The sequence below is a fragment of the Babesia bigemina genome (genome assembly GCF_000981445.1).
Source record: "Babesia bigemina genome assembly Bbig001, chromosome : II".
Classification (NCBI taxonomy): Eukaryota; Apicomplexa; class Aconoidasida; order Piroplasmida; family Babesiidae; genus Babesia; species Babesia bigemina.
The window spans coordinates 2079953-2104529 of NC_027217.1; the positions used below are offsets into that span (position 1 = coordinate 2079953).

General features: G+C 47.2%; 12 protein-coding genes across 12 annotated transcripts; 11 read left to right on the top strand and 1 right to left on the bottom strand.

The window, feature by feature from the left end:
* Positions 1-12: 12 nt before the first annotated feature.
* BBBOND_0209240 (actin-related, putative) lies at positions 13-1623 on the top strand (the record flags this gene model as incomplete). The annotated part of the gene is made up of 1 exon (XM_012912503.1): positions 13-1623. The coding sequence occupies one exon, from the start codon at positions 13-15 to the stop codon at positions 1621-1623; it is 1611 nt and encodes a 536-aa protein (XP_012767957.1).
* A 258-nt stretch (positions 1624-1881) lies between these two features.
* BBBOND_0209250 (hypothetical protein, conserved) lies at positions 1882-3468 on the top strand (the record flags this gene model as incomplete). The annotated part of the gene is made up of 6 exons (XM_012912504.1): positions 1882-2217; positions 2256-2339; positions 2374-2602; positions 2641-2708; positions 2753-3140; positions 3176-3468. The coding sequence occupies 6 exons, from the start codon at positions 1882-1884 to the stop codon at positions 3466-3468; spliced, it is 1398 nt and encodes a 465-aa protein (XP_012767958.1).
* Positions 3469-3968: 500 nt separating this feature from the next.
* Positions 3969-4178, top strand: BBBOND_0209260 (hypothetical protein; the record flags this gene model as incomplete). Its single annotated transcript, XM_012912505.1, has 1 exon — positions 3969-4178. One exon carries the CDS (start codon positions 3969-3971, stop codon positions 4176-4178), a length of 210 nt encoding a protein of 69 aa, XP_012767959.1.
* Positions 4179-4492: 314 nt separating this feature from the next.
* Positions 4493-5107, bottom strand: BBBOND_0209270 (hypothetical protein; the record flags this gene model as incomplete). Its single annotated transcript, XM_012912506.1, has 1 exon — positions 4493-5107. One exon carries the CDS (start codon positions 5105-5107, stop codon positions 4493-4495), a length of 615 nt encoding a protein of 204 aa, XP_012767960.1.
* A 1987-nt stretch (positions 5108-7094) lies between these two features.
* On the top strand, positions 7095-7859 carry BBBOND_0209280 (hypothetical protein; the record flags this gene model as incomplete). Its single annotated transcript, XM_012912507.1, has 1 exon — positions 7095-7859. The coding sequence occupies one exon, from the start codon at positions 7095-7097 to the stop codon at positions 7857-7859; it is 765 nt and encodes a 254-aa protein (XP_012767961.1).
* A 1933-nt stretch (positions 7860-9792) lies between these two features.
* Positions 9793-11566, top strand: BBBOND_0209290 (hypothetical protein; the record flags this gene model as incomplete). The annotated part of the gene is made up of 2 exons (XM_012912508.1): positions 9793-10170; positions 10208-11566. The coding sequence occupies 2 exons, from the start codon at positions 9793-9795 to the stop codon at positions 11564-11566; spliced, it is 1737 nt and encodes a 578-aa protein (XP_012767962.1).
* Positions 11567-13490: 1924 nt separating this feature from the next.
* On the top strand, positions 13491-14270 carry BBBOND_0209300 (hypothetical protein; the record flags this gene model as incomplete). The annotated part of the gene is made up of 1 exon (XM_012912509.1): positions 13491-14270. One exon carries the CDS (start codon positions 13491-13493, stop codon positions 14268-14270), a length of 780 nt encoding a protein of 259 aa, XP_012767963.1.
* A 3045-nt stretch (positions 14271-17315) lies between these two features.
* BBBOND_0209310 (hypothetical protein) lies at positions 17316-17519 on the top strand (the record flags this gene model as incomplete). Its single annotated transcript, XM_012912510.1, has 1 exon — positions 17316-17519. One exon carries the CDS (start codon positions 17316-17318, stop codon positions 17517-17519), a length of 204 nt encoding a protein of 67 aa, XP_012767964.1.
* Positions 17520-17639: 120 nt separating this feature from the next.
* On the top strand, positions 17640-19158 carry BBBOND_0209320 (hypothetical protein; the record flags this gene model as incomplete). Its single annotated transcript, XM_012912511.1, has 2 exons — positions 17640-17972; positions 18013-19158. The coding sequence occupies 2 exons, from the start codon at positions 17640-17642 to the stop codon at positions 19156-19158; spliced, it is 1479 nt and encodes a 492-aa protein (XP_012767965.1).
* A 1584-nt stretch (positions 19159-20742) lies between these two features.
* Positions 20743-21329, top strand: BBBOND_0209330 (60S ribosomal protein L11, putative; the record flags this gene model as incomplete). Its single annotated transcript, XM_012912512.1, has 3 exons — positions 20743-20811; positions 20848-21133; positions 21169-21329. 3 exons carry the CDS (start codon positions 20743-20745, stop codon positions 21327-21329), a joined length of 516 nt encoding a protein of 171 aa, XP_012767966.1.
* A 717-nt stretch (positions 21330-22046) lies between these two features.
* On the top strand, positions 22047-22511 carry BBBOND_0209340 (40S ribosomal protein S18, putative; the record flags this gene model as incomplete). The annotated part of the gene is made up of 1 exon (XM_012912513.1): positions 22047-22511. One exon carries the CDS (start codon positions 22047-22049, stop codon positions 22509-22511), a length of 465 nt encoding a protein of 154 aa, XP_012767967.1.
* Positions 22512-23089: 578 nt separating this feature from the next.
* Positions 23090-24564, top strand: BBBOND_0209350 (membrane protein, putative; the record flags this gene model as incomplete). Its single annotated transcript, XM_012912514.1, has 8 exons — positions 23090-23243; positions 23280-23325; positions 23362-23531; positions 23742-23923; positions 23962-24033; positions 24073-24133; positions 24170-24493; positions 24530-24564. 8 exons carry the CDS (start codon positions 23090-23092, stop codon positions 24562-24564), a joined length of 1044 nt encoding a protein of 347 aa, XP_012767968.1.
* Positions 24565-24577: the final 13 nt, after the last annotated feature.

A 24577-nucleotide genomic window follows, 5' to 3' on the forward strand; every position in this document is an offset into this window, starting at 1 on the left:
GTTACAGCAGCCATGGACGCCGTAGCTTACGCAGCGCTGCCGAGGGTGGTGCTCGACAACGGCTCCGGCAACCTGAAGTTCTCACTGGCCTCGAGCAAGAAGCCGCCGACGGTCATGCCGAACTGCATCGGCCAGCCGAAACGCAAGTTCACGTCACAGTCATTCAGCGCAGACACATCGCACAGCAGCCCCAGCGACCCTTTGTCATACGCGGAGCACGGGGAATCCATCGGAGACGCATGCTACACCCTGTGGGAGTACTTCTGTCTGAGGCCCTGGGCCGACGGGCTGCTGTACGAGCCCAACCGCCAACGCACCATATGGAACAAGATCATGGGCAGGCCTCATATCAAGATAAACGGAGTGCCGGCGAACATGCTCGCGATAGCGCCCGCGAATGCCGCGCTGTGCATCACGGAGCCAAACATGGCGCCGGGGATGTGCCGGCAGACCCTGGCGGAGCTCATATTTGAGGACCTGGGCTTCTCACTGGCAGCCATCATGTCATCGCAGGCTGCCAGTAACTGGTACTATTCGGTTGCGAAGAACCCTGCCTCTGGCGCGGCAAGCGATGCCAAGCTGACGGCTTACCCATCCGCTAGCGCCGCTCCGGCGTCGCTGCCGCCTGACACGGCGTGCTGCCTCGTTGTGGATTGCGGTTTCGGCAGTTCACATTGCGTGCCCTTCGCTAACGGGAAGCCGATACAGCGAGCGGCTCTGCGCAACGGACTGGCGGGCTCCCATCTCAACGCGTACCTCAAAAACGTATCGGCAATACGCACAATCAACCTCGAGTTCAACGAACTGCTCGTGCAGCACATGAAGGAGGAGGCGTGCTACGTGTCAGCGGACTTCAACCTGGAGATGAGAGCGGCGCGGCAGCTTCGGCGTATCAAGGGGAGCTCGTGGCTCACCCACGACTACGTATTACCCACGTACGGAGGAAAGAGCAAATCGCACTTGCACAGGCATTTCAACAATCACAGTGTGAGCGCGCCGCCGTTGTTGACAGACGAAAGGCGCCCTGTTGTAGAGAGACTCGCCAGAGGAGCTACTTTGACCCCGGAGGACCTTGAAGCGATCGTGCCACAGCAGTCGGCGGACCATGCTAATGGCGATCAAACGGCGGAAAACAATAGAGCTGACGGTCAAACTAATGGGGACATGCAAAATACATTGGAGGCTGCAAATATTATCGCGGAAGAAACGGCAAAGGAGGACAAGAAAGCCAACAACCATGTAGTTGGACTCTTCAACGAGCGTTTCGCAATTCCGGAACTGCTGTTCAGCCCCCAGGACCTGCGCCTGAATGAATGTGGCATTGCGGAGCTCGCGTTGCGCAGCATCGCCCTTGCTCCAACATGCCTGCAACGATACCTCGCCGAGAACGTGCTGCTAACGGGGGGAAGCACCAAATTCCCAGGGTTCACAGAGCGATTCTACAGCGAACTCAGGGCGATGCTGCCGGCTGATTGGAACCTACAAATATACTCCGCCGAAGATAGGGCCTTAACAGCCTTCTACGGCGCAAGGCTGTATGCACGCGATGACACCGCCTTCCTGGAAACGGCAGTCACGCGCAACTTCTACCTCGAACATGGCGGAATATACCCGCATCGGTAGAGGCTGATGCCGCCACTACCGGTCAACCGCCTTGTCCCACCGACATACGCGCCTTTGGTGTGTAGGTGTCCAGCAGCGAGAAGGCTGCAACACATCCTATAATGTAGTCCGCGTGAAAATGCTGCGCGGATAATCGCACTGCATATCATGTTTTGGGGCCTCTGGATCTCCATTGCGGTGATCCATGGCTTATCGCACGGTGAGAGGACTAGGTCGCGGTAAGTTGCGGCATATGTCTATACCGGCGCAATCGCCGGTATGCTTGGCGCCACTTTTACACATGTGCGCAGACAATGTCGCCATGAGGGGTTAATACCAGGATTCCACTCAACACAGTACCGTATTGACCCTGCCTTCCTTCATGCCACGAGTGGAAGGCGATCTACGGTCTCGTGCGCCGCGGCGCCTAGACGCACGACGAAAAGTTCGAGAATTCAAAAGGGAGGTGCAAAGAAGCCGCCTTCCATGGGAAAGAACAAGGTTACCTTAACAGATGAGCAGAAGCAACAGATCGACGCATTGGCTAAGGCTCATATCGAAGTCACGGATTCACCCTCGTACATCCAAAAACTTAAGCTCAACACCCACTCAGAGGTATGCGGTGCTCTACAGTATCTTACACTGCGATAAAGGAGTCGAGTCCATACCTCACCCTCTTCGAATCGGAGAAGCTGACGAAGGATGACCTGGTTGGCATCGACCTGCCTTTCGGATTGGTATGTTCATGAGGATGTGTATCACACTATTTAGGTGCCACCCGACCGGTATGAGCTCTGGAAACTTTGTGGACACGTGTGCGACCCGCTGCCTGTGATAAGCTCACAGTCTATGACGCCGAAGCAGTTCACGCAGCGGCTCTTCGGCAAGAATGAGCGAATCACCAGAGATGAGTTCAACTACAACATCGAGTACAAGATGCGTTTCTACGCACCCGGGTATGGCGACATATTCTTAATGGACAAGGTGCGATGTTGGAGAGGTGGGTAAGCTATGCCGTAGTCGGGAAACGTCTTGCAGCGTGGTTCCTTTTCCGCGGGCTAAAGGAGGGGAGAGAGGACCTCCCAACCTATCACAGCATACACCAGGTAATATAATCAGAGTGCCTTTTGAAGTGACGCGTTACCAACAGATCGCACGCCCCAAGGATGAAGTGCCGCTCAGCGCGGCAATGTTGAGTGTAAACTACGAGGTGAATAGGCAGGGGGTACACCCAGCGCTGCTGGACATGTTGTGGGACTTTTTCACGGACAACAACTCGGTGATTAGACGTGATGAAGTGACGGCAAAATTAAATTGGGTGGTCGACCGCCTACCCGACCTGGACCCAGGAGAGGGTATTTCCCCAGACAATTTCTACAAGATCTTCATCGAGCCTGCGCGCGAGTACCTTGCTAAGTTCGACAAGGAGGCGTTTGCAGTAGGTGCGAATTTGAAAGCAAACATGCTCCCACAGCGGCAGCAACTGCGCAAAATCCACGAACAAAGCTTGCGGCAGAAGGTGCTGAGCAACAACAAAGGTAGTTTCACCGTAAAATTACTACACTGTGAGCAGCACTGAGACAGCGGTACAAAATTCTAACCTCCGCCTACCTCGACGAGATCCGAAGCATGTACAAGGTGCCCACGCCAGAATTTTACAAGCAATACGAGCGGCGGCGACTCACAGGGTACTTCAACCTGCTTGCAGATATGCAAGAGCGCCGTATGAGGAGACGGGCGATGTCAAAGGAGAAACTCGACGAGCTAAAGGCCGCCAAAGCCGACGCTCCGGTTCAGAAGAAAAAGAAGAGAGAAAAGAAACCGTCGAAGCGGAACAAGAAATTGGGAAGGGGAGTGATGAATTAGATAGCTGTATCACAGGCTTTGCTGGTATAATATATTATCGCATTGCGGTTGAGTTGTTTTGCACATTAAAACCGATAATCACGAGTGTGCTGTGAAAATAGTGCAGATAGACCACCTATGGGGCATGGGAATTGGACGAATTCCGTGAGGAAATGAATGTATGTGGCATTAATTAACTCCTATGAGTAGTTTTGCCAGTAGCATCCCAATATCTAACCCAGAATTTCGCCTGCATTCCGTTGTACGCAGCGCTATCCAAAAAGCGTTAAGGCGATACCGCTTTGAAAACCAACATATTGTGGATAATGTATAATCGGTCTGCCTCCTAACGCTCTGTATATATACATCAGAGTTACAACATAACCTAGAAGTTTAATGATGTTGTTGTCAACCGCACATTGAAAGTTTCCAAGCAGTATGGAATATGGTGGAATAGCGGGATGTTGTCAATTGGATGACAACGGACGTTAGCCAGTTTGAGGAACCAAAAAGTAGCTATAATGTCGGAAGGTCACAGATCGCAACCGAGTGGACACAATCAGCGTATTGCGGAAAAAAATACTACCGCCACTGAAAGATCCAGACCAACAACAAATCTAGTTCGGTGGATGCTGCGACATGGAAGGGCGAATGTACCAAAAGCCAGCAAAGGAGCAAAAATAGACAGCTCAACAGATGACGCCAAAGGTAATACGCCATCTAATGAGTAAATTTGAAAAGCAAAACATTATTATTGTACGAGTTATTAAAATACACCAGTGAGTGACCTCCTTCAGTGATGAATATTCCAGTGGTACGATAGTTGCGTACGCCGCAGGTAGCCGTATAATGCAGAGCATCCAGCGCCAAACCGAGTGTGTGATGCGTGTCTTATATCTTCGTGTATGTACGTAAGGCGATTTTTCAACGACGGGAGTAAGTGATGTCGGCAAACAGTGGTCCTACGGAGCTGTCAAGGAGGGATACTGGTCAACACAGATGCGTTTTAAAGATTCACATGTATGGAGTCGAGCTTTTTCGATCTCTACGCCTTCTTAACGCTTCCCCTAGTGTTTGCCTTGGTGCTTGCCTTAGTGTTTTCCTTGGTGCTTGCCTTGGTGTTTTCCTTAACGCTTCCCTTAGTGCTTGCCCTAGCCCCTGGAATAGCGTTCATCGTAGAAGCTACAGTGGCGGTAACCTTCTCGCTTACCGTTCCAACAGTGTTGGCTACAGTTGCGCTGACATCAGTGACGTATTGCACCATACGTTTGACATTTGAATCGTTCTTGACCTTGCTAAACAAATTGCCGAAGAAGGCACCCACTTTCTTGTCAAATCTAACCTGAGCGGGTTCCTGGGATTTCTCGGGAGCTACTGCAGCGGGCTCCTCGGATTTCTCCTCCTCCTGGGTTGCAGGCTCTTCAGATTTCTCCTCCTCCTGAGCAGCGGATTCCTCCGACTTCTCCTCCTCCTGGGGAGCCGCCTCCTCGGTCTCAACGTCAGTGGCTACCTCCTGGATAGGCTGGGGCTCCGATTCCACAGCGACCTCAGCAGGGACATTGTCAGCAGGCAACGGCTCCTCATTAGCCTGAACATTCAAGACGATAGAGCAAAAAAGAAAGAAAAGGGTGCAGAAAACGGCGCCAAAGTTGACCTTCATGTTTTCAGATGTGCCTCAAAACAAAACACTTCACACGACAAATAACGTTCCCAAACGGTGGAAGCAGTCAGGGATGTAGTAACTTAAATGTTACAGCAGATATATAAAATTATATATCGGATGTGTATCTACAAGTAGAATAAAATGCGTCTGCCAGCAACGTGTGTGAAGGCTGCGTTGCGTAGTGGGTAAGCATTGGCCCACCACACACACGCACACATTTTTGTGTGTAATTTAAGCGGAAATGTTTTTGTCATGCAATACGTACTGCTGTAATGTGCCTTTGTCCGTGTCATAAATCGTAATCGTCGACGGTCGACGCCGCTGTGTGGTGTGCGTGACGGTCTGCGAGCAAGCGTTTGCGTACTCTACGTGTCTTACGAAATTTATGTATTTGCCGGGGCTATCATAAGCGCTCGTATATGAGTGTGCTTCTAACAACTCTCTTGCGTCGGTGTGTGACCGCGTCTAATGCTCCTTCCACGAGTCGAAGATGACTGACTCACATAAAGTTCACAAATGCAGGCAATTATGACTCTTCATTCTCACAGTTCTACAGCAGTATAATGGTTTACAGCGTGACTCGTCATGGGATTAATTTTCTGCCTTTCGACTGGCTGGTTGTGCAATTCTACCTGTTAGTTCTGTGAGTCACGTCTTCCCGCATAACCAACGGCTTCCCTCCGTAACAATCGGAGCGTATAAGTGGGCAACGTGATTCAAATATCGTCAAGTGTAGCTGTTAATCACTCATTGTTCGGTTTTAAGAAACGTTTAAGTTGTGGTTTTCTAGTATCCCTTCTCAGACGTTCGGCGTTAGACTCTACCATGTGAATCCTCACTTCAACTAACTTACAATAGCAGTGTAATATGCCGTTTTGAATCAAAGCGTATGTCGTGTTCCTCCTTGTACACAAACGCAACAAGCCAATATCATTCTCAGTGTTACCAAAAAATGATGCGAACAGCAGAGGTTGAATTGTTACCCACTCAAAAGTGCGAATGTAACAATTCTAATCACATTCATCGCTAACGGCCTGGTTGCGACCAGCTTACTTGTTCTACATTGATGGCGTATGCATCTTTCGGTCTGATGGCGCTTTGCTGAAGCGGCAGCGCTACAACAGTTGTCTCAGTACAGTTGTTACGCTGCTTTAATATGATGATAACAGAGATGTGCGCAAGCTACTCTTAAGTTAACAATCTTTTATGCGGTCACAACAACAGCTTTGCAATCATGTGGGAAATACTTTGGTTATAATGGAATTCTACAGCCATGTTGCCAATCACTACCGTTGCTGTGGCAATGAGCGTTGTCTTGCGTTCAATAAGAGTTATATATGTCGGTATCATTAGGCTAAAATTTGCAGTAGCCTGGCGCCAACAGGATTGCAATCCCGAGCGGATGATCATCCAAGTTAGCAAGCACTAGGTGCCAATGTAAATGCAGTAGTATCTTATATACCAGGTTTCAGCTTGCAAGTATCTATATTAGATGTGTCGCCGCATGAATATGAACGAGATGATGAGCGACGCCGGCGTGATGCCCAACGTGACAATCCCGGGGCTGGATGTATAATGTACCATACTGCACGTAACTCGCAGTAGTTATTAAACCTAGATTCGTCTATGCACAAATATCGCAATTATACGACTAGTTGTCCGCCTTCTTTGCCTAAACATTGATACGCCAGTGACGTGCGTTGCGGTTGCTGCATGCTACGGCAACGGTACGGATTCGGCTGCCACGGCATGGCTGGGCCGTCATCGTACTGTTATATTACACCGACCTTGTGTGTATACAGCGTTTAATATATCACGCTAACGCGTTTTTATTAAGCACACACAACATTTGTGCTTCTCAATTAGCCCAGAGCCGGATTTCACTCTGCCAGTTACATTCCCGGCTTGTTTTGGAAACTCGCCGTAAGTAGACAAAAGACACGCGCGTTTATATAAGTCGCCTAATTCCACGAACACTTTTACAATGCAATTCGATTCGTTGACTAGGGCTCCTCGGAGTGTCAAGGAGGGTATTGACTGGTTAATAGCACTAAAAGGAGATGATGCTGCAAAGAACTTGGCTGCTATGGGAGCCGCACTTTACAAGTTCCTTGCAGACAAGCCGGTCGGCAAGATGGAGTTTCCGGCACTCGACAAGGCCAAGATCTTTTCAAAAGACCTCATGACGCATAAGGCGCTAAAGGATCAGTGGCCGGCAAACGTTATGCTGGAGAGATTCATTACGCCAATGGATAAGGACCCCGGAGCATTCGCTAAGATTATCGGAATCGTAGACGAAAGCGATTATAAGAATATCGTACAGGCCAGAGGTATGAAGCCTGAAGACATCGCAAAGGATCTAGGTAAAGTTGTAGATGGTTGTGAGAAGTTCTTGGTCAGTATCAAAAACGCAGATAAATATGAATCCACTTATAGTTCAGAAGCTACCTGGGCTGGATCATGTGTGGAAGACCCGGAAGCTTGCGCAGTGATCCTGGTGGGTATGGCGCCAATGTTGTACGTGGGCCTTCGTGCGTTGAGGAAGGCTAGCCTGAGTGAAACACAGAGTTGGTTACACCCTGGTGCACTTGAGCATTTGGGAAATGTATTGAATGCCCTGGGTTACAGAGCACCGGGATGCCGCGCTAACATGAGCGGTTCTTATCTTTACAAGTTATTGAAATATAATGTGAACTTCAAAGTGTTGGTCACACTATACGACCTCTCTGGATTCTGGGCTTTTTATTGAATATGGGTTGCAGGAGTTGTAAAACCAGCTTGGAACAAATACTGATTCCAGGTCCCCAATGAGTTGGCCTACTACGAATACTCGATGAGGCCTTCAAATTAATTCCATATGGTGACAGCAAGTTTGACGAACACACGAGTCACTCACAACGCCAGTGCCGTACACAAGTCAGGCACTTCTTAGCATTTCCTGAATTGTATTCGGGACGCAATATGGCGAGCTGTTCGTCAAAATCACATAGTACAATGTTCCTATAGCACGCAGGTGGTGTATACCCGCATTTTATATATCAGTATTTAATGCGTTTTGCCTTCCCGTTGTTTGATAACACGATATTGTTTGGCGTAGCTTGGTAGCATATAAGTGGCAGGAGTGCGTGGCTGTCCCTGACTGCAAGGTCTAGTATTCTCTTAAGATTTTACTACATAATGACGCCATCTGTTGTAGAAGTTGGTCATTTGAAAACACATTATTATTGGATCCCCACGGCCAAGAATACTGGCGCCCTTGAGTATATAAACTGCTCATTTATGAGCCGTATAAAACGTTCGCTTGATCTTGTGGTGAACTGGCTGTAGTCGTTTGTGCATGGGTCTATTGGAGAGATTCTAATAACGTCCGTCAACATAACTACGTGGAACACTCAGCCGGCAACATCAGTGTGAGTCAAAAGCGTCTTAAACGCGAAAACTGGCCTAAGAATAACGTAACCAGGTAGCACACTATGAAATGCAGAAACAAATGTTTAAGCATTGGTACCGGTAATAACCGAAATGAGCAGGCATCAACGGCGTCGATATTTCAGTAATGGGTGTTCCAACAACACCTGATACCGTAGCCTATAGCACAATATTGCATGAATTTAAAAGCATTGTCACTCATAGGTGCGTTGAAACTGCTCATGAGGCAATCTTGAGCTAACATTGTATGATGCGTTAATTCTGCCACAAAATCAGACGAATAGCGAGGAAGCTTCGCATTTGCATGTTTTTAGTAGCATTAGAACTCCTTTCGCGTGTTAGAGTTGTCCATGGCATTAAACTAGTGTCTCAGCCGCAATTACCATTCCGTGGAAAATGTGTAGGTAGTCATATGAATGAGTAAATTTGCTGGAACCCACTTACCGCCATGTCTAACACGGCACTGACGTCAAATACACGTCAGCTGTCCATTGCAGACACTGTTCGGTGATGCCCGTATGAAACGATAATGCTCCCGCGCATCAGCATCTAGAAACGACTATTATAAGACGTTAAAAAACTGTTGCTATGTTATTGCAAACGAGTTGCATTTCTTATGGATACCCGTATTACCGCACCAGCCTCAGTTATTGGAATATCATGGGCACCTCCACGTGATGCGCCGCTGGATTCTGGGATATAAACCCGCCTTGACTAAACAACATAAATCGACATGTTTAATAAAATATTCTACATATGACAGCAAAGATTGTTAAGTACCCGTGCCGTTGTGTAGACATCCAACCTCGTCTCTAGTGCCTCCGACCGCCCAGGGTGGCACATGCACGTATACACATTAGCATTCGGCGGCGTTAAAACGTCCTTCCGCGTCGGAGGAGTCCCGGGTCCGGTGTTGGGGTTTGTAATTTCGGCTGCCGAGTTGCCATTAGGACTCCACAAGTTGCCCTTGGTCCCGGCAACTTGCGACCGGTGAGACGCCCTTTCCTTCCTTCTTTGCCGAAGTGGTTCCAACGCAGCAAATCACGTGGCTGTCATATGGAAATACCACTGTGGGTACGCTAAACTCCATTCAAATCACGATTTGACGACCACCTGTGTAATGTCTGATCCAGTGATTCGACGTATGTTGAGTGGCTGGATTCCATGCGTTGCTCACGCTGATCATAGCACCCCGCCTATGTCATTGACTGATACTGTGATTTCATGGGAGTGAGAAAGGTAGCTTCGTCACAATGAGTGAAGTTTCTGGGGTAGGTGCTGATGGAGTCGACGGGGCAGCTGCTGGTGAACCTCAACAAACACAGGCACCCAAAAAAATCAAGGCGGAGTATGGCACCTTTGGCCAGGTGTTATACCACGTGGTGTCCTTCACTGAGGGCTACGAGCAGCAGGTGTTGTACTTGTGCATGAGGATCTTCGAGTCAACTATGAGCTTCACCAAGAGTCAACGGACAATGCTGATGACTGTGTCTATCATGTCGCGCTTATGCTTCTCGCTCGTTTGGGGGCTGCTCGCAGACGCGTTTGAGACTAACCTGGTGATGGCTGCTGGGTTATTGTTCATGGGCATCGCCTCGATTCTGCTAAGCGCCACGTCGCGCTTCTCGTCGGTAGGTTGTGAACGTTGCACTGCTCATGGGTATGCAGATTCTCTTCTTACGCTTCTTACACGGTGCCGCATTCGGATGTATCTACCCAGTTCAGCAAAAGATCATCTCGGATGAAGATGATGATCAGGAAGGCGGCAGCAGTAGTGCGTTTACTCGTATTCATGCGCTGAATTGCATTGGCCGTATGCTGTGTGCCGCAATAACCACAGAGGCTGCTCAAAACATCTTGCTGGGGTTCATCGGCTGGCGCGTATCATACATCGTGTTGGGCTACTTGTGGATTTCGGTTGGCATCGCGATTGTATTTGCAATGCATACTGACAACGTAGTAACAACTCCCTATGGATCTATGGATAAATTCGTCAAACAAATATCCGGCTCCTTTTCTGCGGTGTTCTCGAATTGGTCATCATTTCTGTGTATATTTACTATGTTGATTGCGGAGGCGCCGATGTGCACTTTGCCGTACATGATCACGTACCTGGAGTACCTGGGAGTATCCGACATGAAGGTTGGTATTGCGATTTTGGTCACCACGATTGGCGGCGCAGCAGGGACTGCAGCTGGAGGTATTGTTATTGACAAAATTACAAGTACGCATGCAAAGTATGGCGAGCTGATTGCCGGTATCGTTGTGATGGGCGTGCGATTAATCGTTTGTGTGTTGTTCTTCGTGTCCCCTGCTCCAGACGGACGTCTGATGTGGTATCACTACATCGAGTTTGCGGTTCTCGGGGCTACTTTGGTAACGGTTGGGGGTGTGGATAGACCTATTATGAGGAAAGTAATCCCAGACAGGTACCAGGCTAGCGCCTCGGCCATCATCCAGTGTATATCTGGTATTTCGGTTAGCGTCAGCTTCGTGGAGATCTTCGCGTACGTGTCGGAGAAGCTGCATGGTTACGCGCCGTCAACACAGGCCATTGATGACATGGACGCGGCTCTTAAAGACAACAACACTGAGGCGCTGAGGAAGTCGACCATGTATATGATCGTTGTAGGGTCACTGCTCAACATTGCCTGCTATGGTGCACTGTTCGCCACGTATAAGGAGGATAAGGAGAAAATTGTAGAGCAAAACGTGGAGGTAAGGAAGGAAAGAAATGAAATACAGGTGAAAAGGGAAGCGATGAAGAGACAAGCACAAGAAGAGGCAGTAGCGGGGGAAGATGATTTATCAGGAATATCTGAAAATACTAGGAGTGAAAAAGAAATAGCAGCACTACCAGAAGAAGTAAATATTGCAGGAGAGATGACAGAAGATAGGCAGGACAGGAGCAGGAGAGAGGAAGATGAACCGTTGTCACCACGTGCGATACAAGAAATGCTAAAAAGGGGAGAAAGAAGTAAGGAATTAGAATCGAGGTTGCAAGAGCTTTCAACACGAAAAAGCTAAGGTCTTTGTTTAACGGTGCTATGAGCACGCGTGACAAAACACTTGGTGGCTTTCGTCTCATCAGGTGCTATTGCTGCTTCTAGTGGTAGAGGCATATCTAAGCGAAGCCAGTCGACGAGGAATAATATACAGCCGAATTTTAATTTGATTTACTGGGAATAGCTCGTTACCTTATACCTGTCAAACGATGTTGGAGAACATCAGACATACTTCCTGCGTGCCAATAGAAGAAAGGCTAGAGCATTTTTCACCGCAACACTATGATGAAGACTGCCTTGGACGATGCTGCTAAAAGAGTCTATACTTAAACTTTTACAAAGCAGTTGTGCTTAATTAGCAGTTGGCAAACCACAACAATATTATCAGAGTGCAGTGAAAGGGCGTGACTTCGCGTTCACTGGGCCCATCCCGGAGCGCCTCGTCACATGCCCACCCGTAGCATGCGCTCTAGGGGTTGGAGGTGCGCTTCAGACAGCACCGGTGAGTTTCAGGATGTCAATTATTTAACGTTATCACAGGCTTGTATGCCACGTCGGTTTCAGTTGAAATCCAGACTGACGCTTATGGCGACCGGGTTACGTAACACCCGTATTAACGTGGGAACCTGGTCGACATTGTTCATAGGTTCTTGAAGTTACTCGAGCGTTTCAAGATCAGGCGAAGACACTATATCTGTTACGCCCAAATGCATTTTGTATACTACACGATACTTGGTAGGGCTGGATGTTCGCGCCGCGATGAAATGCAAAGTGGCGGAAGACCTATATGTTTTAATTGTAGCTGTAAATGTAGTTGTGCACTGTGAATGCTGTGATTTGTGTTTTCCGAAATAAGGAACAGCACTGCGACGGCCACCTCATCGGTTGTGCGGAGAGGAACAAATGCAAAGTCTACCACTGCCAAGGGCGCTTGGGCATCGACATCGAAGACATCTTCGGTGGAAACCGCGGGGAAAATGTCAACTGCTGAATATGCTGTACATTATTCGTGGCTTGTATATTAAGTCTGCGGGAATTTATGTCTTATCTATGTAAATTTAGTTATCTGGAAAGCTTCCTCATTAAGCGCTGGAAGCGACTCGTTGGATGCGGGAAGCACATGCTTACAACACTTGGCATTGCAACACACGGCCACGGCAAAAATGTCAAGGAAACATTGGGGAAATAGACGTTTAGGGCTACTCCGTCGTCAAATACGAGGATGTGCTGTAACCTCGTAGTACACGTAAAATCCGAATGTAGTAAGATTGCCATCCCAATGTAGTCAATGCGTTCATTTACCAATTAGTCTGCTATAGTTGCTGCAGCTGATATCTTGCTGGTGCCATCCAATGGTGGCACAGATCTACGATGCTGACAACGGTGTCACACGTTCCGGCAACCCATTATTACCCTCGGTAGTGATATTTCGGTTCATATACTACATTATTTGATGCTTTGTTACTTGTGTTTGGTGGATCGCTTAACGATGCTTGGAGAAGTGCGACTGTGAGGCCTGCTATGTGATACCCGGTCATGGTCCGAAGTGATGGCCATTAGACAGCGCACTCTGTTATAATACTGGCAACCCATCGTAATATCTCAAGGTTGATACATGTAGTCAAATTATCCCAGCATACAAGGGTTCAGGACGTGAAGGTTTGACTAAAAGTTCAGTATAACAACGACATGCGTACTGCATGTAACATTAACTGTGTAGATCTGATCGCGATGAGCCGATATTGTCGATTTCGCTCCTCCACAGTCCACCTATTCGGTGTATAACCTACTTTGAATGATTAAATTCTGCACGTGTATATTGGAAGGTAACGGCACTTGCGTTGTGCAGATCCTCCATCAAGCCTTGGCTGTATAAACACCGGCCTATAGGTATAAGGGGCTACACGCGTGTATATGGATCGGTTATTGTATCTCATCATCACAAAATGGTGTACAATTCGTTGACTGAAGCCCCTCACAACCTCAAGGAGGCTGTAGACTGGTTGATAGCCCTGAAGGGAACTGATGCTGGAAACAACTTGGCGGCTTTGGGTGAGGCAGTTCACAAGTTTCTCGCCGATAAGCCCGTCGGTAGCATGAAGGTGGCAGCTCTAGAAGAAGTTAAACTTATTACTAAAGAATTCCTGAAAAGGCCTGCGCTTAAAGAAATGTGGCCTGCACAATCGGTGCTGAGGAGGTTCAATGAGGTCATAAATAAAGAACCAAAAGCCCTACACAGGTGGTTTGGTGATGTCTACGATAGCGATTATAAAAACATCATACAGACCAAGGGTCTAACTCCTGAAACTATCGCACAGAAACTAGGAAAAGCTGTAGATGGTTGTGAAAAGTTTTTGGACGGTATCACAATCCCCGACCAATATGAATCTGCCTACAGTTCAGAAGCGACTTGGGATAAATCGTGTTCCGAAAAGCCGGAAGCGTGCGCAGTGGTCCTAGTGGGGATCGCACCAATGTTTTACGTAGGTCTGCGTTCTGTGAAGGTTGCGTGCGACGATGAAGCCTCCGGGGCAAAAGGATTTTTGACGATGATGAGTTTGGGGAGTGTATTGCTAGCTACAGGTTACGAGGAAAAGCTATGGCGCGCTAAATTGACTACTTCCCACGTCTCTAAGGCGTTGAAAGATGTAAGTTATCAAGTGTTGGTCACATTCTACGACATAGCTGGCTTCTGGGCGTTCTATTGGTTTGAGAATCACGAATGAGGTGTAAAAGGCGCTACTCAAAAGATTCTTACTCAGTTTCAGCAATGCGTTGGCATAATAGGAACTCTTATGAACCATAACTAATGTATAAAATGTAGCAATAGCCATATTTATGTATACCAGCTCCATCCATTACACTGGCATCTTCATGAAGCAGAACAGAGGTATTAACGTTTATTTAACATCAAGAATGGTGCAGCTTAGCGTGCCGTTCTTCTAACGTAAAACGCTTGAATGGCAATGAACCCAACAGGCATTGTGTAAAATTCCGCAGTTTATACATAATGCTGTATACCGCTTTGTAAATTGCCCTTATGCTGCACAATCGTTGTTGACTTGGAGTGGCCTGCCGCCTATCCATTACTGAGATGCATAACGCCTGTTGAGTTCAGGGTTCATCAACGCATCGCATATTCTACCACTTAATAATGTAATGTTTCTTAATAGTTGCGTTCCTAGTAGACAGTATATCATTTCTCTTAGGACAACCAAAAACGTGAGCTTCCTCCTAGGTGTGGGAACCGTTTATATATAGGCCTTGGTACATTTCTTGGTCTGCCAATAACTTGGGTAACCACGGCTTTTTTTGTCCAATTGGGTTGCATACGGCATAGTCACTGACAATTCATTCTCTAATAAAAGCGAAACGCCGGTATACGCCGAGGGATAAGCTATGATCAGACACTAGCCTAATGTAACCAGGCAGAAGGACATAAAACGTGAAATACATGCACGACTCACTAATCCTGGTTGTATTTTAGACTTCACTGCCATTTCTGGAAGATAGAAATATCAGTATTTTGTCTATTGGTTTCGTCATTTGACTCAGCGCTGACGCCCATATAACCACCCACCAACAACCACGTAGTGGCAAGCATTGTAGCAGTTATATCATATAATAAATGCAAGTACACCCTAAATTTAGTCCATGTAGGAAGCATGGTGGCATACTTAGCTTAGATTGAGAGCGCATTTACACAATGCAAAGGACACCCAACGTATTCTTGTTCTGATCCACTGATGAATATTTTGGAGCAAATCTAGGTATATTTTTTAACGAGTCGTCGAAGCCTGCTCTATGAGGTGTCATATCAATAAGGGCACATATAAAGTTGCATATGGATTGAAACTCTTCACACAAAGTTTGTTTCAATGGTTTTCCATCAACTGATCCTTATGCCCAGTCGAGGTGGGGTAACTTAGAACTAATACGATCGATGCTACTGTCTTGAACATGGCGCAACAGTATTCGTCCTACTAATGTTGTTGAATAGTTGTTGAGGTTATTGGTGTGTGTCATGTATTGTGTATACTGGTTATGGGGATGTAGCATAAATTTAATATTCGGTTGACAGGAGATGGAACAGCCACTACGTATTATAGGCTGATGCAGGTTCGCAAGGCGATTAGCGGTAATTTAGAACTGAGTGACGCGTATATGGATAGCAGTAACGTTCGAGTATCAAAACTCAGCGCTGATGTTGGACTAACATGGACCAACTTTAGTCACTACATACAATGCTTATAGCACCACAAAACGTTTTGCTATCAAATTCCGGTGAAGAGGAACCTCGTTGATGATATATGTGAACATGCCATGGGGAAATAAATGAATGCCGATTTTGGTATTATTGGTACGTTGCCAAATGATGTTCCATGCTAGCATGGTCGAGCCACAGTAGCGGTGGCTGTACTCTGATCGCAGTGTATCTGGTACAGTGCGTGGATATTATGCTTTCGACTGCAGTGTCATCGTGATTACGTTGGCAAGCAACCCCATCAATGCGTTCAATATACTTGCGTGTCCGTAATTTGCAAGTGATACGACATCTCGCACCACGCTTTCTCCCGCAGCAAGTGCATGGCATCCTTACAGTGGGAGTTTGTACTCTGTATGTTATCAGTGCTTTGAGAGTGTGTGATGGTGGATATGCGTTGTACACGGTCTTGAAAGGTTGTTCGACATAAAATATTGAGACCCTCAACCAGCCCACATATACCTCTCTATACACGCCTGATACATTGACATCGTGTTATAGTGCATCACCATTATACATTTAAGATTGAGTTGCATGGAATCACTGTAAAAAACGATTCTCAATATAAATTTTACCCTTGTCGACCCCCTGGCCAAGCCCGTCCATACCCAACTGTCTCTTATCAGCTCCAAAAATCCAGACAATGCGCCTCAAGCCCAACCTCAGATCGAAGCTTGCTCTAAGCAATTCACTCCGTAATCCACTCTTACGTGGACCTTTGTGGGTAGGCGTAGAGTCACATCCCTCTTTCCCTGATCAAAGAAGCTATGCTGCATCGGAAGAGGCCTAAATATATGTGATAGCAAATACGAAGCAATGACACAGATCAAGGAGAATGTAAATCCAGGGAACGAGTGCAGACATTCCACAGGGTGCCAAAGGATATGTGACGAAGAGTCTATCAGCCAGATACGGTAGGATCAACACCCAAAAATGTGGTAAAGGCCAGTGATAAATGCGCCTTAAGCGCGGGCAAATAATTATACAGACTAGACGTAGATGTATACCGTCATCAAAATACAATATTTGGATAATATAACTGTCTTTCTCTAAACTGGGGATACCAACGGAGAAATTTTGTTGGCAACGTTAAGATACAAGAGGAGTACAAGGAACCGGTAAATAGCATAATGAGGAACAATTCAACGACCGAAAATCCTTAAACTTCTGCACTGTATGATGCGTCACATCGTTACCGTGAAGCATTATGAATCTGATTATGACTCCGGCTAACAGACAGGATGGATGTCATAACGAATGACACCAGTAGCCATTGCCAACAGTACGTTTTTGAATTTAAAGCGACTCATAAAGCGTGCATACCACAAGCTAGGAAGAGGAGCGACAAGTGGCACTGGCAGTACTTGGCCACATGGCGCACGATACAATTTGGAACACATTACGAAGGCCGTAGAAGACAGCTAGCTAGTTTTATATATAGAGGCTCATATACCTGCTATGAATCTATTTTTTACAAACATGGCCTTTCGCATTTTATTTATTAATGATGAAAACTCTTTCTATGTGTTTGTGCCACTTTTCGTTAGATGAACAAGCCCATAATTCTGGGGTGAAACGAATTACGGATGACAACTCCATCGTATATAACATCTACATTATTATGCACATATCACTTATTTTGCGTAGTTTCATTCAACATGATTTGATCGCAACGAATGCCGTGAGGTACGGTACCATATATGACGCCTGACATTAATGTTCCGTTTCTTATTCATATACTATGACCCACCCATAACTGTTACTTAAAGTCACCTGAAGAGTCCTTTGGAGAGTCGCTTGGAGAATACACAGGAAGTCTTGATACAGCAAAATGTCACAGCCTAGCTCAAATGGCGCAGCTACAGCAAATTCTAAAAAAGGTACTTATGGCCCACTGGCACAAGCACTGTACTTTCTGGTGTCCTTTTTCGAAGGATACGACCAGCAGGTCTTATCCATGTGTATGAGGGCTTTTGAGTTGACATTGGGGTTTTCTCAGTCTCAGTTATCTACGTTGGCAACCGTGTCTACCATGTCTCGCATGGGTTGCTGCATAATTTGGGGGTTGCTTGCAGACGCCCATGAATCGCAGTATGTGCTTGGAGCTGGCTTGTTAGTAATGGGCCTGGCTTCCATTTTCCTAAGTTCCGCGTCGCACTACAAAGTGGTAGGTTGCAAATTTCACCCTGGTGATGCTTGATCAGATTGTTTTTTTGCGATTCTTACACGGGTTTGGCTTCGCGTGTGTTTACCCAGTGCAACAAAAAATCGTCTCCGAATCAACTGACTCGAAGGAAGCAGAGGAAGCAGCGAAGAAGGTTGAGGGTGCACAGAACCAGGGCAAAAAGCCGGATGAAACAAGTAAGAAAAAGGAATCGAAGGCAGCTAGTAAAATATTCAACTACCTTCAAGCGTTGAACTGCATTGGACGATTGCTATGCGCCGTCATAACTACGATTATTGCACGCAAAGTGTTATTGGGGTATTATGGCTGGCGCACGTCGTACGTTGTGTTGGGTTATGTCTGGATATTGTTCGGTATTAGCATCGTCTTTGGAATGAAGTTAGAGAGATGTGACGATAAAAATAACTCTGCTAACTCCGAAGAGAGATTTATTCAGCGTATATCGGGCGCCTTTTCGGCAGTTTTTAATTGTAAGACAGCAGGGATATCTATATTTACCCTTTTCATCGCAGAAGCGCCAATGTGTGCGTTTAATTATATGACTATCTATCTGCAATATTTGGGGGTATCTGACACAATGGCTGGTGTTGCGATTGCTATTACATTGATTGGCGGTGCAGTTGGTAGCGTAGCTGGTGGAATAGCTATAGAAAAATTTGCCAAAACTCTACCGGATTATGGTGAACTCATTTCTGGATGCATAGTGATGATAGTGCGATTCGTTGTGTGTTTATTATTCTTCTTAGGCAAGTTGCCATGTGGGAAGCTCCTTTGGTATCATTACGTAGAGTTGGCAACTCTTGGGGGAACGCTAGTAACTGTTGGTGGTGTGGATAGGGCCATTATGAAGGATTCAATTGACGACAACCATCAAGCAACAGCGTCTGCCATCATTCGAACCATATCAGGCATTTCTAGTAGTGTAATTCTCTTCCAAGTTTCCGCATATTTGACTGAAAAGGTGTTCGGCTATGTTCCGTCTAGGGAGTCATTCGACATCATGGCTACAGAAATTAAAGAAAGGAATGCCGAGGCCCTGCGGAAATCGATGATGTACATTATTTTGGCAGGTACATTACTAAACACACTGTGCTATATTCCGCTGTTTTTCACGTATAAAACGGAAAGAAAAAGCAAAGACTCTCAGCAAACAACAGCACAATAGCGAGTTAAAAAATATGGTGTGCATGAAAAAAATCGGACGGAATTCGAGGTTGCTTGTGTACCGAGCACGTGACTCCCATATGTTGTCTCTTAAGAGTGACTTAATGAACTTCCATGAATGTCATTTCATATTACCATGTTATGTGGTTCCATTGATATTTCGATTCGTGAAGGTTTATGCAAACCAAGTCGTACTACGGATCACTGATTTCTCAGTGCAAAGGCGTTATAGAACCGGAGAACTAGGGCCTATATCAAGTATACATCCTCGGCACCCTTTAAATCCGTTTTGTATCTACCACCTATACACGAGTACCTGTGACCGGTGCTCATCGAGGGGCTGGAGGAGGGCTTCCACAAGTTTCGCTGAGTGCTTTGGAGCTCGCAATTTACTAACATCACGCCGTTGAGTCATACAATTCCATCTAAAGATGAAATTGAAGTTAACGGTGATATATTTTCTAAAGAATGAACCGTTTACTCACTTCATAATCAGAATGGGTTAGATGGCATTATAGTGAGGTTAATGACCTACGCAATATACGTCAATTCAAAACAGGCCTTGCCATTTGCCGTATATTGTATTGGTATTAGCAGTTCGGTTATATAACCTTATGAAAACATTAGCCCTGTAGTTGTTAGCTGCTGGAGCAAACGGGTTACAGGGCTGATGCCCGGAGCGCACTCGTGGTATAAAACGGCATGATTTTTTATTAACGGCAGAATTAAATTGCATCGTATAGAACGCTGGTGACACCAAATACTCTAATTCGCACACACGTAATGTGAATATCGCGTTTTATTATCACCAGTAAAAAGTAGTATACGCCTCTCACCGTTAAAGACATAAACCGCTGTATTGTATGGTCTTATCGACATGTGTTCAACTGACTTCACGGTCAGCTACACGTATAAACGCCAAAATACGGCCCTCAGATGCTACGCTGTTACCTATGGTTTCAAAAAAGGGACCAACTCGGCTGTTTAGGTACGCCACAGGGTATCGCTAAAACGAACCGCTATTGAAATATTGATACATAAATTAAACATACATCACCAGTTTCGTCGTCCATATTTATTTGCCTATGCTGAAAGCCATTTTGAGGATCAACCGTCGCCGTGGTACAACACCTCCGCTATTACCAGCATATGAGCGGTAACTTACAACATATGAGCGGAATTCACGGCGAGCACGGCCATAAAGAAAACTATACGGTACCTATTTGACTGAGGTGCTAACAATCGTTCGTTGTGTGTTGTCTTCCACATCACCAGGGGCTCGGTCGCGCGTCGGGGAATGTTGGGAGGGCCACCTCGATTGGAAAATCGCGCGGCTACGGCAAAAGCTACAATTGTATAAGGTCGCGCATACCTTTACTCTATATTCTGGCCCGAAACACGCGACTTAGAGGTATGTTTCAGCCGCAGATGAGCCGAGCCCGCCACGCTGTCGTTGCAGCTGCTCCGCAGCATCAGGCGAGGCGTTATGCGATAAGCCCAAGCGGCCTCAGCATTTCACTACAACTTTTGTGTTGCATATATCGAGTTGTGCGAGGCTGTAACGTCGCTCATCCGCTTGCAGAAAATGACGGAGGAGAATGTGATGCGCAACATCCGTATCAGCAAGCTCGTGCTGAACATCGGTGTGGGAGAGGTATGTGTGACGTAATTTGTGGTCATATGAGTTCAGTCTGGCGATCGTCTCACCCGCGCCGGCAAGGTGCTCGAGCAGCTGACCGACCAGAAGCCTGTGTTCTCGAAATGCCGCTTCACCATCCGTTCGCTTGGTGTTAGGAGGAACGAGAAAATCGCCTGCCACGTGACTGTGCGCGGCAAGAAGGCTCTTGAATTGCTCGAGCGTGGCCTCAAGGTCAAGGAGTACGAGCTTAAGAAGGAGAACTTCTCTGACACTGGCAACTTCGGTTTCGGTATCCAGGAGCACATCGATTTGGGACTGAAATACGACCCCTCCACCGGTTAGTGATACTCGTTGAACGTTTATAGTGCGCAGGTATTTACGGTATGGACTTCTACGTGCAGCTGATCAGGCCCGGCTACCGTGTCACCAAGCGCAGGAAGTGCAGGGCTAGGATCGGCAAGAACCACAAGATCACCAAGGAAGACGCCATGAAGTGGTTCCAGGAGAAGTTCGACGGTATTATCTTCAACTAGGTTCTATCGTACGCTCTAAGCGAAACACCTTTTGTGTAATTTTTGCACGAAAGCAGTTAAAAAAACACATCTAGCGCCAGCGTTTGGTATGTGTTTGGCTTGTTTAAGCCGAACGGTAATGGGCTCACACACTGTGTCGCCGGTCTGGTGTTCGGTAGACATTCGGAAAAAGTTACGAACACGGCACCTGAGAAAGATCGCTGTTAGAGCCTACAGTTCTGTATTTATATGGTCAAAGTGTTATATATGGCCGCCTCCTCTCCCCCTTGTGACCCTCAGAGCGGAGCGCGACTGCCCCCCAGCACCGCGGCCCGAGCGGCACTACACCCGAACTCAAGCACTTGCATTGATTTCCGTCAAATCCGGGTCATAGGTACGTCTTCGTATAATGAAATTGTGTTTCTGAATCAACGGCTTCGCGCTGCTCCGGAATTGTTGGCATATGCTCCGGCGTCCTGGCAGGCTGCCTGACCCGTCGGAGCGTTGGCATTCGCCGCCGTGTATTACCACCAGCAGCTGTAACGTTTTAAAACGTGTAGTCTGCGGGGGTTAGCTGGCGGAGTCGTTACACCGGTGGATTAGCGGCGAATACGGGCCATACGTCATTGTGGTGTTGATAGAGGCGGCGGCGTTTCAGGGCCTGTGGCCCCTGCGGCTACCTTCCATGCCTTCATTTTTAAAAGCAGAGGTATAATATTACGTGCAGGTCATATAAAGATGGCGATCCAGATCACTGCTTCCGACCAGTTCCAGCACATCCTTCGTATCCTCAACACCAACGTTGATGGACGCGAGAAGATCACGGTCGCCTTGACCGCCATCAGGGGTATCGGACGCCGTATGGCCACCGTGGTCTGCAAGGTTGCAGGCATCGACGTGACCAAGAGGGCTGGCGAGCTCACGAACGATGAGATCAACAAGGTGGTGACCATCATCGGCTCCCCTGCGGACGTCATGATCCCCGCCTGGTTCCTCAACAGGCAGAAGGACTACAAGGAGGGAAAGAACATGCACAACACCGCGAACATGCTCGACACCTGCCTTCGTGATGACCTCGAGCGCATGAAGAAGATGCGTCTCCACAGGGGTCTCAGGCACTACTGGGGACTTAGGACCCGTGGTCAGCACACCAAGACCACCGGCCGTCACGGCAGGACCGTGGGTGTCGCAAAGAAGAAGTGAGCGGCTGAAGTATTTTGGGGTCGTCCCCTACTAAGCGCGTACACGTGGTCAATAATATCGTTCGTCAGTTTTCCCGCCCGGTAGATATAATGCCGCATTTTTTTGCACCGGCGTGTTGTTTCGTACGTGTGCGTATCTCTTTGCGCGGTGTATTCGATTGAGCTACTGAATGTTAAAGGGAGTCCCGTAGAGAGGTCTTCCTGCCACGTATGAAACGCGGGCGTGGATGGTGCCAATACCCGGTAATTACGAGCAATTACCACAGAGTGATACCAATTATAACCGAAATATTGTAATGATCCAACAGAAGGCGATTGAATCGCCGGATACAGGCAGTGTGTACCTCTGTGTTTGCCCTTGGAAGGTAGTTGCTATGGAAGCAATGGTACCGTAGACCATATTCTGGCACTTACAAAGTCTTATTTATATATACGAATCGCGTCTTCTATTGAGATACGTCCACATATGTCAACTTGGGATATCCAAAACGGCCGAGATACGCTACGGGTCGTGCCGCCAACAGAAGACACCAACAAAGGCATTTAAACCAAAGGAAGGCACACATCTCGCAACTGCTAATGCGCTGCACAATCGTGCTTGCGCTAGTTGTATCATCGCAAATCGCAATTGCCGCCCCGGGCAATAAAAAACAGCAGCAGGATGACATCACCGTCACTGGGCTGGTGGTCATCAAGGACCGGACGTACCGAGCGACGTGCAACTGTCCAGCCCGTAAGTTTGAATGCACGGAGTATCACTGCCAATTAGACGTAAAGTCACTGGAGAACATGATCTACATCAGCAGGGGTCTCTGGTATGTTGCCGTATTAGCCACCTAATCACGTTACAGCTATCCTTCCAAGGTAAAGGTTAGAACACATGGGGTTCACGACCCGGACGAATACAAGTTGTTGGTCGACGGTATGCACCTGATACCGCATGAGGACTTCACAAGCGTTCACCAACACCCTCTGTCGGCAATGGACGGTAGAGTCAAAGGGAAGGCCTTCTATGCCCCAGGTATGACATGACACAAAATCGCATTATTTAGGCCAATACGACGACACGGTTGTTGTTATAGTGTAAATATATGGTGTATTACACGGTCCACTTTGTGAACAAAACCGCTTTGCTCGTGGTGTTGCATTGCCGAAGTTGGGCCCACAAAATGCGATGACAACGCCTAAAGTTTCGCGCGCAATTTACCTTAAAGGTCTGATGAATGTGCAGGTGGCGATCTCGGCATTTTCATTTTGGCGATGCTGAACATGTATGAAAACGATGGAATTCCAACCCAGCAAACGGTCACCAACATGTTGCGGGAGTACGTCCGCCAAATACCAAAAGGCCGCGACTTCAGGCATGCTGTCGACGAAAAGTCAGTTGAAGCGATTCGAAACGCTCTGAAATGGGTATGTATCAACTGACAGCCCGGTCATCATGTATGCAGGAACTTATCGAGCTGACCAACATCGACCCGCCACATCAAAAGGCCGTAAAAGACACAATCGCAGCGGGAGCAGTACGTCGAACATGTTCAAACCAGTAGATTAATGTGCAGTACGGCAACCCGTTTTTGAATTATTTGGTTCGCAAGTTCCGCAACAATCCGAGCAAAAAAAGTAAGTCTCACGTGACAAATCGTGGATAATCCGCAGCCATTGTAACGGAATGCATTAACGCCTTTTTCGAAATCGTGTGGGACAAGAGTGACAGCATGTGGGAGCGAATGGTTATACAACTCCTCGAGGGGGAACACAAGCCACGAGCGCTTATGGAATTGTCCGTCTCCAAGGGCTGCGAACTCGCCCGCATGGCGCCTCTAGTTACGGCTAAGGTTGAAGACATGCAGCTGCTGATATACACGGAATTCGCCGCCAATTATCGCAAACGGGAAGTGGCAACGTTCATCTACAACCAGCAGGACTCGCGCAAACGAACATTGCCGCTGGACGAGGTTCTGCAGCATCTGGACAAGCTCAGTAAGTGACCGTGGCAACCAATAAAACACAATGCAGCCCACACCGTGACGGAAGAGTACGGTAGGTACTAAAAGAGGCGGAAAA